The following is a 15,514-nucleotide window of genomic DNA, read 5'->3' on the forward strand; positions in this document are numbered from 1 at the left end:
CTGTTTTTTATGAACTTCTAACAGGCGTGACTCTAAAGGCTATAACCAGCATCTGGTTGGAAAGTTTATCACAGCCAGGCGTTGCAGAATCCGGCATAATATTCAGATTTTCAACTTTCTGCCTGTCCTTATACTAACCACATGCTGCATGTTTCCTTCATGAGAACACAAACTCTCAGCACAGTGATTTTGACCCCACTCTGACATTTGCCCTTTAACCTGCATCACTTTGATGTCATTCAAACACTTTTATGTCACACTGCAATTTCAAAATTCCAATATTGCGGTATTTTAAAAACACTGGACACATAAGAAATTAATAAATAAAACAAATCAGCCCATTGGCACTGGAGCCAATTATTCCATTTATTATTGTACTAATAAGGGGCTTCTTTCTATTGTTATGTGTTGTATTACAGATATGTTAAAGGTGTTTAAGTGAAACCTGATGCAACTATCAGAGATTACTGTGGGTAAAAAAACAGAATGGGGCATTGTGGCGTTCCACAGGGCGCTATCATAGATCCTCTACTTTTCATTTACTTTTAAATTATATTCTTGTTTTTCAAAGCACAAAATATTTCCTCCTTCATGAAGCTCAGCTTTTAAAATTGTTTTAAGGCTTAAAGTTTGCATAATTAGAGGTGTGGCCTCTGATTGACAGGGGACTCTAGCTGCTAACTGTTTACTAGCTTCATTTGAAGCCTTTTGGAGGATTTTTAATTACATCATGTGGCCAATAATATGGCTGCTGTGAGGTTACTGTACTAACAGACTGTCCAAGAAGATGGAGCTCCAGGGTTGCTGAGTGAAATCAAGGATTTTAATTGGATATTGTTCCACAGCTGGAGTCCACAGACACCTTCAAACATCACTGTTATCTCACTGCTGCTAATGAGTCAGAACACTCAGTGAGGTGAGAATATCTCAGAAATGTCCTCCAAGCTTTTATTAGGGGACCTCAGGGTAATCTTTTACTGTCTCAGAGTAGGAAAAGGTTCATATTTGCATGGATTCCACTAGATTCAAAGATTAATTTCAGAAGGAAGGCTGTGTTTTCATAAATACAGACAGAAATTAGATTAAATATTTATTTTCCTGTTCGGTTTTGAGGCAGATTTGTCCAACTGAGTTTCATGTGCATAATTTAATGAGAAATGCACGAACCAAAGAGCCGTCTCACGTCAGTTTGAAACGCTCAACCTTTACTGTTTGAAGCAGACGACTGCTGGCCTTGATTGTTATTCAATAAAACTAAATACACCCCAATGCTAAAGCAAAGCACGCTTAGAGGCGGCTTCACGGTCCTGAACTTCAGAGCTGTGCCCTACATAACAAAACCCACAAAAAAAGCAAACCTGACCCGCCTGCTGTTTATGAGGGGCCACCAACCAGAAGAAAGCTGAAAGAGCTTGTTTGAGGGCCTGTAGAGAGGCTCAGTTAGAGGTAAAGAAGGATTATTTTGAGCTGTGAATCATGCAAAGCTGCTCTGGAAGGCTCTAAGAAAAAACAAAGATGGAGCAGAAATATGAACAAAGATTTGATTTTGTTCATATTTAATGCATCAATAAATCACTGCATTTATCATCTCTGTTAGATTAGCACACTGAAGCCGGATGCTTCACCTGATCGCATGCACAGGTCACATGTCTGCCCATTGACTGCTGATTAATCGGCTCATTGTTGCAGCTCTCATGTGCCTGTTCGGGGTCCTGCCCCTCGTGTTGGGAACCTCAGCAATGCTCATCGTCTCCTCTGTAACACACGTCGGAGCCTCCAATGATGGTCTTCTTCATTAACCAACCAATCAGCAGCCCTCAGACCTTGCCCTGCAGACACTGCTGTGCAGAAACGTCTGATATGTTTAATTCTCCAGGTTTTAAATATCATCAGCTGGATTTATTCATCTGTTAAATCTTCTCTAGCCAGCCAAAACATAAATTAAAACAGTGAAACCTGGACCATAAATCCAGACAATTATCAAAGAAAAGTGAAAAATTTAAAAATCTGGAACTCAAACTAAAAATGTTTTTGCTTAAACTCTATTTTCATAAACTCAAAGATTAAATTTCTTGGATGTGATACGCTCCAAAAAGTTTATTTCTGTGCCTCCATTTTTTCTGTGGCTTTATTTTGATTAAATTACATAGCAATTACTTTTAAAATAAAATTTACTTTTAAATGTTTATTTTTAAATTTTAATTACATTTGATTTTAATTTAACTTTAAAATACATCTTAATTTTAATTGCTTAAAAAAATTATGTTAATTGTTTTAAATTGCTGATGTAGCAGCTGCTGGAAGTGAGTGCCTTGTTGCTCTTCGTTCCTGTTAGATTAAGTTTAAAGTGCAGTAACATGTGAGAGTGTAGATTTTAGATCTGCCTGTAAAAGTCATGTTTCAGAAGCTGATGTTGATGCAGCCAGCAGAGATCTGAAACAGCCAATGAAAAAGGAGGAAATCCTTCACATCCTGCAGGAAACCATGTAAGGAGTTAATGAATGAAACGATCACAGATCAGAGAAAAATCCAGAGCGGCTCAGTTACATGTTACAGCAGTAATCTGACTATGTACACAGACAAGCTGTCTTTGAATACAGAACAAGTTTCAGCACAGAGGAGTTTTTTGTTTATATTTATTTCATGATTCCTGACGAGTCTCTTCCATCTCTGTCCAGATGCAAAAACAAACAAAATTATTTTATTTTATTTGTTATCGGTTTTAATATAAAATTTCTGGAATTTTTTGAGGAAAGGTTGGCTTGCAGCGAGCTTCAGGAGGAAAGCTCGATGATGAAGGATGAAGATGAGGAACTGTGTTCAGGAAATCCAAACATCTGCTGAGGAAAATACGTTTGAGCCTCCGGCAGCTTCTTCATCCATGGAAATGTCTCGAAGCCTCGTCCTCTATGACGCCAACCAGAAAAACCATTAAAACCATTAAAAGTGTCTCTGGCTGTGATGATGGAGGATGAAGGAGGAGGATGAGCCCCTGACAGCAGCTGGGGTCGATGTGAAGGTGTGAGAAGGCCGGCAGCTTCCCCGTCCATCAGATTGCTGACTGATTTCTCCTCATGTGTCGTGTTTGTACAACAAAAAGTTAAAAGATGATCTTCTAACAGGGGAAAAAAACTGCATGAAACATAAAATCATTCATCACTAAACAGCTGCAAACTAATCAATAAATCAATCGATTGGTTGGTTCTTCCAGCTTTATTACAAATACTCAATAATTTTTTTACATTTCAATCTTTTATTTTCTCTTTTGTTTCGTCTCATTTGGTCCATTAAAAATTAAACATTTTTCTTCCTGTTGAGAAGCTCCACAGAGGTGCCAAACACGAGGGGCTGGACCCCTGTGGGGCCTCAGATGCTCAGTGAAGGCCTGAAGTGCCACAGGTCCGAGTCAGGGCCGAATGAAGCTCCTCTGGGGCCTGAAATGTGACTCTGGGTCCCTCTGAGCCTCGCAGTAGCCCGAGCAGAACCCCACAAATGGAAGGATGAGAGCCGTTCAGCTGACAGGAAATCAATCCGCAGCAGATTTAATAAATAAAAGATGAAGATGTTTTTTGGTTTAAAAATAAAAAGCAGATGAAGACTAAATATTTTATGCTCTGTCAGTTTCATAAAATACACGGAAAAAAGAACATTTGGAATTGTTCATTAAAAATAATAATTAATAACTTTTCTCTGCTGGAAAATGATAGATTAAAAATGTAGTCCTTTTTTCTGTTATTCATCAGTTTCATTTTTGTAATTATTCATATCAGTTATTAAAGTAATGCTTGGTGCTGTGAAGGGTTCATGTAACCAAGCATTACTTTAATAATACTATCAAATAATAAAATCAGAAGCTCCACATAAGTGAGCTGATGTTCAGAGAACATCTGGATCCTTCAGCCAGGATGAGCCCAGCTGTGAGGAGGAGTCCGCGGGAGGAGCCCGGGATGAAGTCCTCACCGGCCTCTAGCTCGTTTTAAAGGGAGAGAGGAAGTGGAGCTCTGAGAGATGCTTATGGCCACCGATTCATCAAAACAAAGAAAAACGAGACAAACATCACTTCGGGACTTCTTCTTCGTTTGTCTGGCTTATTCATTTATACTCAGCTAAGCACAAACAGCTGGAGCTGCACGAGGTCACGGCTTGAGCTGGACTCTAAATTTATAGGCTACCTCAGAAAAATGTTTAAACCATTTCCATCAACGAGTCAATTAATGGATTAATTCACCTCATTAATTACTGAAAGTCACACATTTTAAAACGATCCTTTAAAACGATTTAAAAAAATGTAAATAGAATAAAAGTGCATAAAAAGTCATCTGTATGTTCAGCCGGCCAGGAGCACCGAAACAACAGCGCCGTGGACACAATGACAGCATAATAATAATAATAATAATAATAATAATAATAATAATAATACATCAAATTATTATTATTAAAGATTTCAGCTTCAAGACCGCTACGATGGATTCAGACATTTAAAATTTATAAACACGGAAGTTCAGATCTCGCTCTCTTTGGCTTTCACAAATTATAATTTTAACAATAAATGAATGCTGCTCTGTGATAAGCTGACGGGGATTTTTAAAAAAACCCCGGTTCTTATGCTTTATTATTTTTGCCGCAGTTTTTCGTGTCTCGTCAGTTTTTCTCTGTTTCTGTTTGACACAGGAATTTATTATTCATCATAATTCGTCTGGATCAGCTGATCTCTGACTCTGTCCTCAGATCTGCTGTGTGTTTCACGTTTAACATTTAATTCAAAAATAAAAATTCAGAAGCACAAAAAAGGAAAAATGACATTTGTTTCTTTACCTTGAGGAGAGAAAAATAAAAATAATTATAAATTATAAAATAAATAATAAGTTTTATAAATTTAGTCACGTGATAAAGAGTCATTAAAACGATTAAATTAATGTTTAGCATTAAAAATGAAAAACCAACTGAATGTGGGGAAAAGAAATCAGCGATCAAATCTCAGGAAGAATCCTCCGAGCTTCAGCTCGGACTTTATTTTTAACTACTTTTAAATATTATTTTCATATTTTCAGCGGCAGTTTAAAACGGAGTTCCTGTTGACTGAAATGTATCCCCATGTTCTGCGTTTTACGTGTAAAAATGTGCGAAAATATAATTTAGACTGAGAAGAAGAGAGCACAGAGCTGCATTAAAACATGCCGGAGACGGAAAAAACAAAACAAAACTGAAAAACAGGATTCAAAGTCATTAACGTTCATATCCGCTCTTTAATTATTATCCTAAATGTATAAAATATTTCCAGAAAAACAAAAAACTCGACCCTGCGTTAGAATCACAGAATTAAAATTCATCAGCTGAGCGCTGATCAGGAAACAGAAGTCGGATTTAATTGAGCGGTGGCGAGGGTGGTGTTACCGCTGAGGGTGGTGTTACCCGGGAGCGCGGACTGGTCGGGACTGAAGCCGGGACAGAGCAGCGTGCAGCCGGGTGTGACTGCTCACAAACACCGACAGCCGAAGGAGAGAAAAAGCCCCCCAAAACTACAAAATCGTCCATGTTTTCTGCGTGATTTCAGCCGGGTTTAAAAAGGAAATCCAGAATCCGCCTCAGATGAAGCCGAGCATCAGCGACACAAAGCAAACACCTGCAGTTCTTTTTTTATTCAATAAAAGTGCATTACATGAGCCTGCGGGGTACACAACTGCGCAGACGCAACTCACAACCCAGAACATATAAATAAAATGTGCGCGAGCAGAAAAAAAAAATAATAAAAAAATGTAAATGTTTGCGCCGTTTGTGTCTGTACACGTGCTGCGTTCATGGTCTCCTCCTGAGAGGCCTTCAAGGAGCCGCAGCGGGGTGGTGTTGGTGGTGGGAAAGGGGTGGGGGTTAAACCCAAATGAAAAGTAGAAAAACATTAAATTTAAATATTCACATTTCTATCCACTCACTCATATTTACAGTCCGCTCCGGCCCGCAGGTAAAAACCAGTCTGTCGTTCAGGTAAGCTCACGTGACTTCAGCTGAGTTCGGACTTCCGGTCCGGTTAGGAGCTGTCCGTGTCGGGCGCGTGCAACAGCAGCGCGGAGCTCGCGGGCTTGTGTTTCTTGAGCAGCTGTGTGATTTTCTCGTCGTCGGAGTTCGGGTCCAGCGGCTTGTTGTACTCGTCGTCCTCGTCTTCGTTGTCCGAAGTGCCCTTGAGCCGCTCCGTCTCAGAGTCCTGCTTCTTCTTGGCGGAGGCCATCTCTGCCGCGTGCTTCTTCCGCCACTTCGTCCTCCGGTTCTGGAACCACACCTGCGGCGGCGGCACACACAGAAGCCCACTCACATTTCGGATGATTTAGCTTTTATTATTTAAAGCTAAGACAGGAAACAGTCCCAGTTTTCACATTTAAATTCCTACAGAAACCAATACAGGCGACAAAACGGCAGCTTATTAAATATGAGAAACTTTATTTATAAAGGCAGATTTAAACTGTGACAGGTTAAGTCATCATTCTTTCTATAATTAATTTTCCTCTTTTGAACTCAGATTTAATTAAAAACACGTATTCTGACCCGATGCATGTAAAAGGTTAAAATTGTGAGCTAAAGCTCAAAAATAATAACTTACCTAAACCTAAAAATAAGATATAAGTTACAAGATAAATAACTTAAAACAACGTACACATGATTGTTAAAAAATGTTTTTGCTTCAAATTAATTAAATAATTTTATTGTGAGACAGGAAAATTAAAACCTGAATTTTAGCTGAAAAACGTGGATTCAAGCCCGCTTTACAAAGAGTGCGAAAGGAAAAACCCCTGATATAATGATTGATGAATTCTCTGCGATTTACCCACAAACACAGTGAAAGTTCCGTTTGTGGAAGCAGACGGGTAAGCAGCAGCACATATTGAAATAGGGGTGTCGGTTACCTTGACCTGGCTCTCGGTCATGCCCAGGGAGTAGGCCAGCCGGGCTCTCTCGGGGCCCGCCAGATATTTCGTTTGTTCGAAAGTTTTTTCCAGGGCGAAGATCTGCTGCCCGGAGAACGTGGGCCGCGTGTGCTTCCGTTTGCCGTCTTTGTCCAATAAGACAGAGCTCTGATCTGAAACGAGAGGCCGACACAGACATTCAGTACACACAGCCCATAGCCTACTTCTATTCTGTTCTATTATTTTATTGTACGTCATGTTTCTGGGATCTAACACTTGTTTTCCACTCACGGGGCGAGCACGCGAACCTAGCGTCCCTCCAGTGGGGGCTCTGCATCACCCCCGGCCAGAAGATGGGCGTCCTGCCTGGCAGGTCCGCCAGGGGCTTCGGGTACCGGGCCACGGCCACGGCGGCCGCGGAGGGGCTGAAGTAGAGCCCGGGGGGAGGCGGCGGGCTGAGGCTGCTGAACCTGGGCAGACCCGTCAGGATCCCCGCGGAGGAGGAGGCGGAGGCCAGGGCGGAGGTGGCGCAGGGCCGGTTCAGGATGTCGTTAATTCCGTGCGGGGTGGCAGAGGAGCACTGTTGCGGGGAGCCGAGCCCGGAGGACGGGCCGGTGGAGCTCTTGATGCCCGGGGAGGCTGCGGCCATGCCGCCCGGGTTCGGGGAGGTGGTAGCCGGTGAGGTAGAGGAGGCGGGGCCACCGGAGGAGAGCGGGTAGGCCGGGTACAGCGGGGTCTTCATCTCGGTCATGCTATGCAGAGCAGCCAGGGGGGGCGTGCTGAGGAGGAAGGCGCTCTGACGGGACCCGTCCATCGGACCCGCCGCTAACATCCCCCCGGGGGGCGGGCCGGGCTCTGCGGGCAGGGGCGCGCACTAACGCCGCTCTGAGCCCATCCCGGGCCGCTCTGCGCTCTAATCCCACCACGGTCCTCTATGCAGACAGCCTGAGTCCAGCTCCGAGTCCCGGATAGGCACCAGGCGCACGCGCTGCTTCCGCCCGCGAGTTGCGTGAGATAATAACAGCTGATCATCCGCGCGAGACTATCAGCCCCAAGTTAGAGAGGAGGGAGAACAGGGGGACGGGGAGGGGGGCTGAGGACGGGCAGGGGTGGTCTCTCCGGATTGGTTAACCTGGGGGTGACGTAGACGTTCCCGGTTCAGGAGGGCCTCGTGATTGGCTGAGCAGAAATGAGATGAGTGATGGGAAATAAAAAAATGTGAAGAAAGAGAAAAACGAGAATTTAAAGGTCAGAGACAAAAGTATGATTTAAATAATCAGAGGAGCAAAACCAGGTCGGTTATTAAAACAAAATAAAATGAGGTAAAAAGAAATGAAATAAAGTAAAATAAAATAAAGTCAAATAGTGGAAATTAAAATGCATGAAAAAAAATTTAAACACACTCTGCTTTTGTGATTGAAATAATAAACATGATTTCAGTCACGCTTTACTGTTTAATAAAATATACTAAAATTTGTCTTAATAAATGAAAATATTTTTTAATCATTTTAAATCTAAACAGACAAACACTAGCCAGCAGGGGGCGCTGCAATAGCAACGCTTATATTTCGGAGGAATCACCAAGAACATTAAATTCATTTTATAATAATTATCCACATGACTCTGATTTCATGGAAAGGAAAGTGCTGCTTGATGGTTTGATGCCACTTTGTAGAATAGAATAGATGAACAGAAGAATCCTTTAATTGTCCCACAAGGGGAAATTTGGTTACAACAGCAACAAAAAAAGAAGAAGAAAAGAAATGCACATACAAACAAACAAACAAACAAACAAACAAACAAACAAACAAACAAACAAACAAACAAACAAACAGCAGTGTTTCCAGAACTGTTTTTTGGTTGATTCAAATTAATGCGTTAAACTTAATTCATACATTTTTAGGTTAATTATTGTATAATCTTTGAGTTTATTTATAATAACATTTACTAAATTAAATCTGTACAAACTGCTTAACTTAAAATTAATTAGAGCGCTCTTACTTTGATATAAAATATTAAATGTGTCTGACTTCTCCTGAATTCTTAAAACAAACAGTTTAATATAACGCTTCATTGTTATGCTGACACTGCTTTTTTGCAAGAAGTAAAGCTGACCTTTGTTTATTTATTATGTATTAGCTTTAGTTTGTCTGTAATTGAATAAGTTGCTGTTACTTTCAGTTAACGTAAGAATGGTGAGTTAAAGATGATCGGTCACACAGCTTTACATTTAGAAATAAAAGTTTAGCAAATTTTATTAAAGATAAAGTCAGTAAATGTTTAAGGGTCAAGATTTCTTTTAAAATTCAGAGGGCTCAGATTGCGTTGCGTTCATGTGCCCTGTACACCGCACGGATAAATGACCGCTGGTTTTATAAACAGTTTAACATCCAGCAGGTCACTGAGGACCAAATCCAATTTTGTGGGGCAAATCTTAGTAGCTGGGAGAGTTTATCCATAACAACACACACAGACCAGAAGATTAATCAAACTAAAGGTTTAAAGGAAAGGCTGGATTTTATTTAATTTCTATTTTTAAAAACTTCTTATAAACGTAAATGGAAGCTAAAGTGTATTTTTATAACTGCAAAATGAAGTTAATTAGTTTTTTCCAGAGGAACATTTGAACATTATCATTTTAAACAATAAAGATTATTAACAGCGCACACACAGAAAAAACAAAAACAACAACAACTGTAAAATACAGTGTAAACAGTTTTAAAATGAACATTTTTTCATGTTATTATTATTTTAAAAATTATTTTCCATATTTTCTGTTTTTTTTTAACTACACGTTAAATTTTTCAATTTTACAGAAACCTCCACCCCCCCCCCCCCCCGCCCCCTTTTTTTCTTTTTTTTTTTACAGTGTAATTCATGCATGAAATGAACGAACAAATAAATTCTGAGAGTGGCAGCCTCGACCGTCGGGCTGTGGATCAGACCTAAGAGGAACGTGTTTGTGTTTCAGCTCTAAACTAAAAAAAATCTGAGATAAAAACCCTGCAGGTCAAACATGAGCTCAGCCTCTGTAAACATCTGGACGGTTAGTCACAAAGATCTGAGTCATTTCCTGTCTTAAGTTCTCCGCTTTAATTTAATCTCTTCAAACTTTCTCATGACCGCTCAAAATTTCCTTGTGACCCTTTACGGGGACTCGAGCCCTGGGTTTGGAACTCATTTCAGGCTTTTATTTTGAAGGAAATATTGGAAATTTGAAAAGCTGCAGCATAAAAAAGTGCAGCAGGTCCTTCTGGGGGATCATGAAAAGACGTTTTTTTAACACTCATTTACTGCTGATTTTCTATTTATTCGCTTCATCATCCACAAACAATTAATAATCAATGATAATGATGTTCACCTCTAATATAATTACTGAGGTGAAAATATGATCATTTATAATACATTATTAATATATTATCTTTCTCTCTTTTTTTTGGAATACCTGTTGTTGTCGTTGAAACAAAATAAACCCCTCCCTATGGCAGATGTGGGGCAGATTTTCCTATTTGTTCCTCTAACATGTAAATGTGACAGAGCCAGAAACAAATGAGTCACAGAAAACAGTAACAGGAAGTGATGTCACACCCAGCCCTAGATTTGACCTCTCAGGCTACACTGCAGCCTGCAACTAAGGAAAAATTAGGCTTCATTAGTTTTTAATTAGTAAATTAATTAAATCTAGCAGGTCTTCGGTGATAAATAAGAATAAAAAACTAATAAAGTAAAAAAAAAATCTGTTTTATTGCTTCCATTTTCCTAAACTTCAAACCTCTGCTCCTGTATAGAACCGGATGGAGTGATGACATCACAGCTGATCATTAACACAAAACATGGAAAATATGAAGCACTGCTTGATTCAGGTTACTTTAGTTTAGATGTAATAGATTACTTTGAGTCCTTTTAAGTTCACCCAGTGTTACCACAGTACAAAGACATAATACTGCTGCTAATAACAGTAATTAAATAATGTTTTGAAAATCCTTTAAATCAACAAACGATTTTGTTTTTAAATCTTTGAATCTTTGAGAAAATGTGTTATTGATTACAATAAACTACTAATAATTAATAATAATATTTCAGGCTCGATGCATTTATGCGAATAAAAAATTTAACTCGACAGACCTCAGATTGATTCTATTTATAAGTTTATTGATTTTGTATTTTTGATAAGAGAATTGTTGGAGAGAAATAACAAAGTAATCTGGAGCAGCTGGACAGATTAAATTATGGTGTTGTGTTATGATGATGATCAGGAAGATGCTTCAACCTGCTGAAAGAGACTGAAACACAAAATCAGCAGTGCGCAGGCGCCCCCCTCTGGTCAGACTGTGTCAGCACACGGGGTTCATTTTATACACGTGCCTTGTAATCAGCTTAATGAGACTACCTGTATGAAAATCCTACAGTGTTGAAGACATATGTGTAAATCCTGGAAACATGAAGTCAGCCGAGTTCACGACCAGCAGCTGCAGTTTAGTGTTTATGAGTTTATGAACGTGTCACAGAAACACTGATAGAGACTGGACGGAGCCTTCTCTTTGACTTCACTGAGCTCAGCTTTACACTCGCACAAAGATTTAATCCCACAGTGAAACTAAATAAACACCTTTGAAGAGTTGTTTGCATTATTTTATAATAAATCACAGTGATCAGCTGTGTCACTGTTTCTCAGACTGTGGGACCTACAAGATTTCAATTCAGTTTTATTTATATATCATCAAATCACAGCAACATAACTCACAACACAGCAGCATAACTAAGGAAGGATTCAGGGTCACGTGGTCCAGCCTATAACTATATGCTCTACCAAACAGAACATTTGAAGCCTAATCTTAGAAGTAGAGATAGTGTCTGTCTCCTGAATCCAGCCTGGAAGCTGGTTCCATAGTAGAGGGGCCTGAAAACTGAAGGCTCTCCCTCCCAGTCTACTTTTAAATACTCTAGGAACAACAAGTGAGCCTGCAGTGTGAGAGCGAAGTGCTCTAATAGGGTGATATGGTACTACAAGGTCATTAAGATAAGATGGGGCCTGATTATTTAAGACCTTGTATGTGAGGAGCAGGATTTTGAATTCAGTTCTGGATTTAACAGGAAGCCAATGAAGTGAAGCCAATACAGGAGAAATATGCTCTCTCTTTCTAGTCCCTGTCAGTACTCTTGCTGCAGCATTTTGGATTAACTGAAGGTTTTTCAGGGAGTTTTTAGGACATCCTGATAATAATGAATTACAGTAGTTCATGTCCCTAGAACAACACTCTCGCCAGTTAATTAGGAACTGCCTTTTTCAGCTAAGAAACATCTCCAAACTGCGAACTTTGTTGTCTAAATCTGAGTTAGAAATGGTTATTCATACTTTTAATTCATCTCGCTTAGATTATTGTAACAGCCTTTTTCTTTGTTTGAGCAAAAGGAATCTTGACCGTCTCCAGTTAGTCCAGAATGCTGCTGCAAGGCTTTTAACTAAGACACGAAAAAGAGAGCACATTACACCAGATTTACGTTCATTACACTGGCTTCCAGTACATTTTAGAATTCATTTTAAAATCTTGGTACTGACTTTTAAAGCTTTGAATTGTGATGCCCCTGCTTACATTTCTGATCTGTTAGAACCCCATGCTCCCTCTCGCAGCCTGAGATCTTCTAATCAAAGGCTGTTGGTAGTCCCACAAACTCTTTTTAAGACTAGAGGTGATAGCGGTGGCCCCCAGGTTGTGGAATGCTCTCCCTCCATCATTACGTTGCCTTGATTGTATTTATTCTTTTAAAAAGCAGCTTAAGACTCATTTATTTAGATTGGCTTTTAATTAGATTTGTGCTGTGTGTTTTATTATTGATGTATTTTATGTATTTCTTTTTTATATTACTGTGAAGCACTTTGTGGTTTTTATCCTGTGAAAAGTGCTATATAAATAAATTGATTTGATTTGATTTCAGCCTAGAAGTAATAAATGCATGAACTAGTTTTTCAGCATCACTCTGAGACAGGATATTTCTAATTTTAAAGATGTTGCGCAAATGGAAGAAAGAAGTCCAACATATTTGTTAAATATGTGCATTGAAGGACATATCCTGGTCAAAAATCACTCCAAGGTTCCTCACAGTGTTACTGGAGGCCAAAGCAATGTCATCCAGAGTAAGAATCTGTATAGCAGTGAAAATGTATGCTATGCCTACGGGATAGTATACAACGATATTGCCTAAGGGAAGCATGTATAATGTAAACAGAACTGGTTCTAGTACTGAATCCTGTGGAACTCCATAATTAACCGCAGTGTGTGAAGAACATTCTCTATATACATGAACAAATTGGAGTCTATTAGATACAGTGGCTTGCAAAAGTATTCAGCCCCCTTGAACTTTTCCACATTTTGTCACATTACAGCCACAAACATGAATCGATTTTATTGGAATTCCACGTGAAAGACCAACACAAAGTGGTGTACACGTGAGAAGTGGAATGAAAATCATACATGATTCCAAACATTTCTTACAAATAAATAACTGAAAAGTGGGGTGTGCGTAATTATTCAGCCCCCTTTGGTCTGAGTGCAGTCAGTTGCCCATAGACATTGCCTGATGAGTGCTAATGACTAAACAGAGTGCACCTGTGTGTGATCTAATGTCAGTACAAATACAGCTGCTCTGTGACGGCCTCAGAGGTTGTCTAAGAGAATATTGGGAGCAACAACACCATGAAGTCCAAAGAACACACCAGACAGGTCAGGGATAAAGCCTGCTTTAAAGAAATTTAAAGCAGGCTTAGGCTACAAAAAGATTTCCCAAGGCTTGAACATCCCACAGAGCAGTGTTCAAGCAATCGTTCAGAAATGGAAGGAGCATGGCACAACTGTAAACCTACCAAGACAAGGCCGTCCTGTCATGGTCCTGAGCCATGTTGGCCCAGTATTCTTAGTTTTCGTGTGTTTTGTATTTTGTTCCTTATTTATGCCTTGGTCCCTAGGTTGTTCTGTTAAGATGTTCCTTATTTGATTACCCCCTGTGTGCCCCTCTATGTATCTGTGAGCCCTCGTTTCCCCTCCTTGTGTTTTATTCCATGTTTTCCCCAGCCCGTTATGTCTGTGCTCTCCCTGTGCTCTCTCTCCTCCTGTCTGAACCTCTGTGTACTTCCTGTTTTACAGTCTCTCGTCAGTATGCGTCATGTTGTGTTCACTCCTGCCCTGTCTCATTATGATTATCTGTGTCAGCTGTGTTTCCCGTGTGCTCCCACTTCCCTCATTAACCCTCTGTGTATTTATGTCCGCGTCTCCCTCAGTTCAGTGTCGTGTTCTCCCTCATGACTGTGTGCCCTTCCGTGTGTTTCCTCATGAGTCAGTTCCTTTATGACTTCCCAGTTTAGTTTCATATTATTTTGCATCGTCTTAACTTCCGTCAGCAATAAAACTGTTTTGAGTTCATTCCTGCCTCCGTGTGCTTGCGTTTGGGTCCTCATCCTGCCTGCACACAGCCTATTCATGACACGTCCACCTAAACTCACAGGACGAACAAGGAGAGCGCTGATCAGAAATGCAGCCAAGAGGCCCATGGTGACTCTGGACGAGCTGCAGAGATCTACAGCTCAGGTGGGGGAATCTGTCTATAGGACAACTATTAGTCGTGCACTGCACAAAGTTGGCCTTTATGGAAGAGTGGCAAGAAGAAAGCCATTGTTAACAGAAAACCATAAGAAGTCCCGTTTGCAGTTTGCCACAAGCCATCTGGGGGACACAGCAAACATGTGGAAGAAGGTGCTCTGGTCAGATGAGACCAAAATGGAACTTTTTGGCCAAAATACAAAACGCTATGTGTGGCAGAAAACTAAGACTGCACATCACTCTGAACACACCATCCCCACTGTCAAATATGGTGGTGGCAGCATCATGCTCTGGGGGTGCTTCTCTTCAGCAGGGACAGGGAAGCTGGTCAGAGTTGATGGGAAGATGGATGGAGCCAAATACAGGGCAATCTTGGAAGAAAACCTGTCTGCAAAAGACTTGAGACTGGGGCAGAGGTTCACCTTCCAGCAGGACAACGACCCTAAACATAAAGCCAGGGCAACAATGGAATGGTTTAAAACAAAACATATCCATGTGTTAGAATGGCCCAGTCAAAGTCCAGATCTAAATCCAATCGAGAACCTGTGGCAAGATCTGAAAACTGCTGTTCACAAACGCTGTCCATCTAATCTGACTGAGCTGGAGCTGTTTTGCAAAGAAGAATGGGCAAGGATTTCAGTCTGTAGATGTGCAAAGCTGGTAGAGACATTGCAATGGAATCCAATAAATCTCCAATAAAATTGATTCATGTTTGTGGCTGTAATGTGACAAAATGTGGAAAAGTTCAAGGGGCCGAATACTTTTGCAAGCCACTGTAGATATGATACAAACCACTGCAGCGCAGTACCTGTAATACCTACAGCATGTTCTAATCGCTCTAATAGGATATTATGGTCGACAGTATCGAATGCTGCACTAAGGTCTAGCAGGACAAGCACAGAGATGAGTCCACTGTCAGAGGCCATAAGAAGATAATTTGTAACCTTCACTAAAGCTGTTTCTGTCTGTGATGAGCTCTAAAACCTGGCTGAAACTCTTCAAATAAACCATTCCTCTGCAGTT

At 40.4% G+C, this 15,514-nt stretch overlaps 1 protein-coding gene across 1 annotated transcript; it reads right to left on the minus strand.

Annotated features, from left to right (window-relative positions):
* Nucleotides 1-5,226: 5,226 nt before the first annotated feature.
* On the minus strand, nucleotides 5,227-7,931 carry nkx6-1 (NK6 homeobox 1). Its single transcript, XM_085413275.1, has 3 exons — nucleotides 7,188-7,931; nucleotides 6,897-7,069; nucleotides 5,227-6,274 (listed from the first exon to the last, which is right to left on the minus strand). The coding sequence occupies exons 1-3, from the start codon at nucleotides 7,726-7,728 to the stop codon at nucleotides 6,026-6,028; spliced, it is 963 nt and encodes a 320-aa protein (XP_085269401.1). The 5' UTR covers nucleotides 7,729-7,931; the 3' UTR covers nucleotides 5,227-6,025.
* Between the last annotated feature and the right edge of the window lie 7,583 nt (nucleotides 7,932-15,514).

Source organism: Rhamphochromis longiceps, linkage group LG7, assembly GCF_057381845.1.
Source record: "Rhamphochromis longiceps isolate RC_006_pf linkage group LG7, R_longiceps_female_GT1.1, whole genome shotgun sequence".
In the NCBI taxonomy this organism is placed as follows: domain Eukaryota; kingdom Metazoa; phylum Chordata; class Actinopteri; order Cichliformes; family Cichlidae; genus Rhamphochromis; species Rhamphochromis longiceps.

Excerpts from the sequence above, each read along its gene's own strand:
- nkx6-1 (XM_085413275.1), bottom strand. The coding sequence starts at position 7,728 with ATGTTAGCGGCGGGTCCGATGGACGGGTCCCGTCAGAGCGCCTTCCTC. Across the intron at positions 7,070-7,187 it reads TAGGTTCGCGTGCTCGCCCC|ATCAGAGCTCTGTCTTATTG; the intron begins GTGAGTGGAAAA and ends CTCTCGTTTCAG. Across the intron at positions 6,275-6,896 it reads TGACCGAGAGCCAGGTCAAG|GTGTGGTTCCAGAACCGGAG; the intron begins GTAACCGACACC and ends CCGCCGCCGCAG.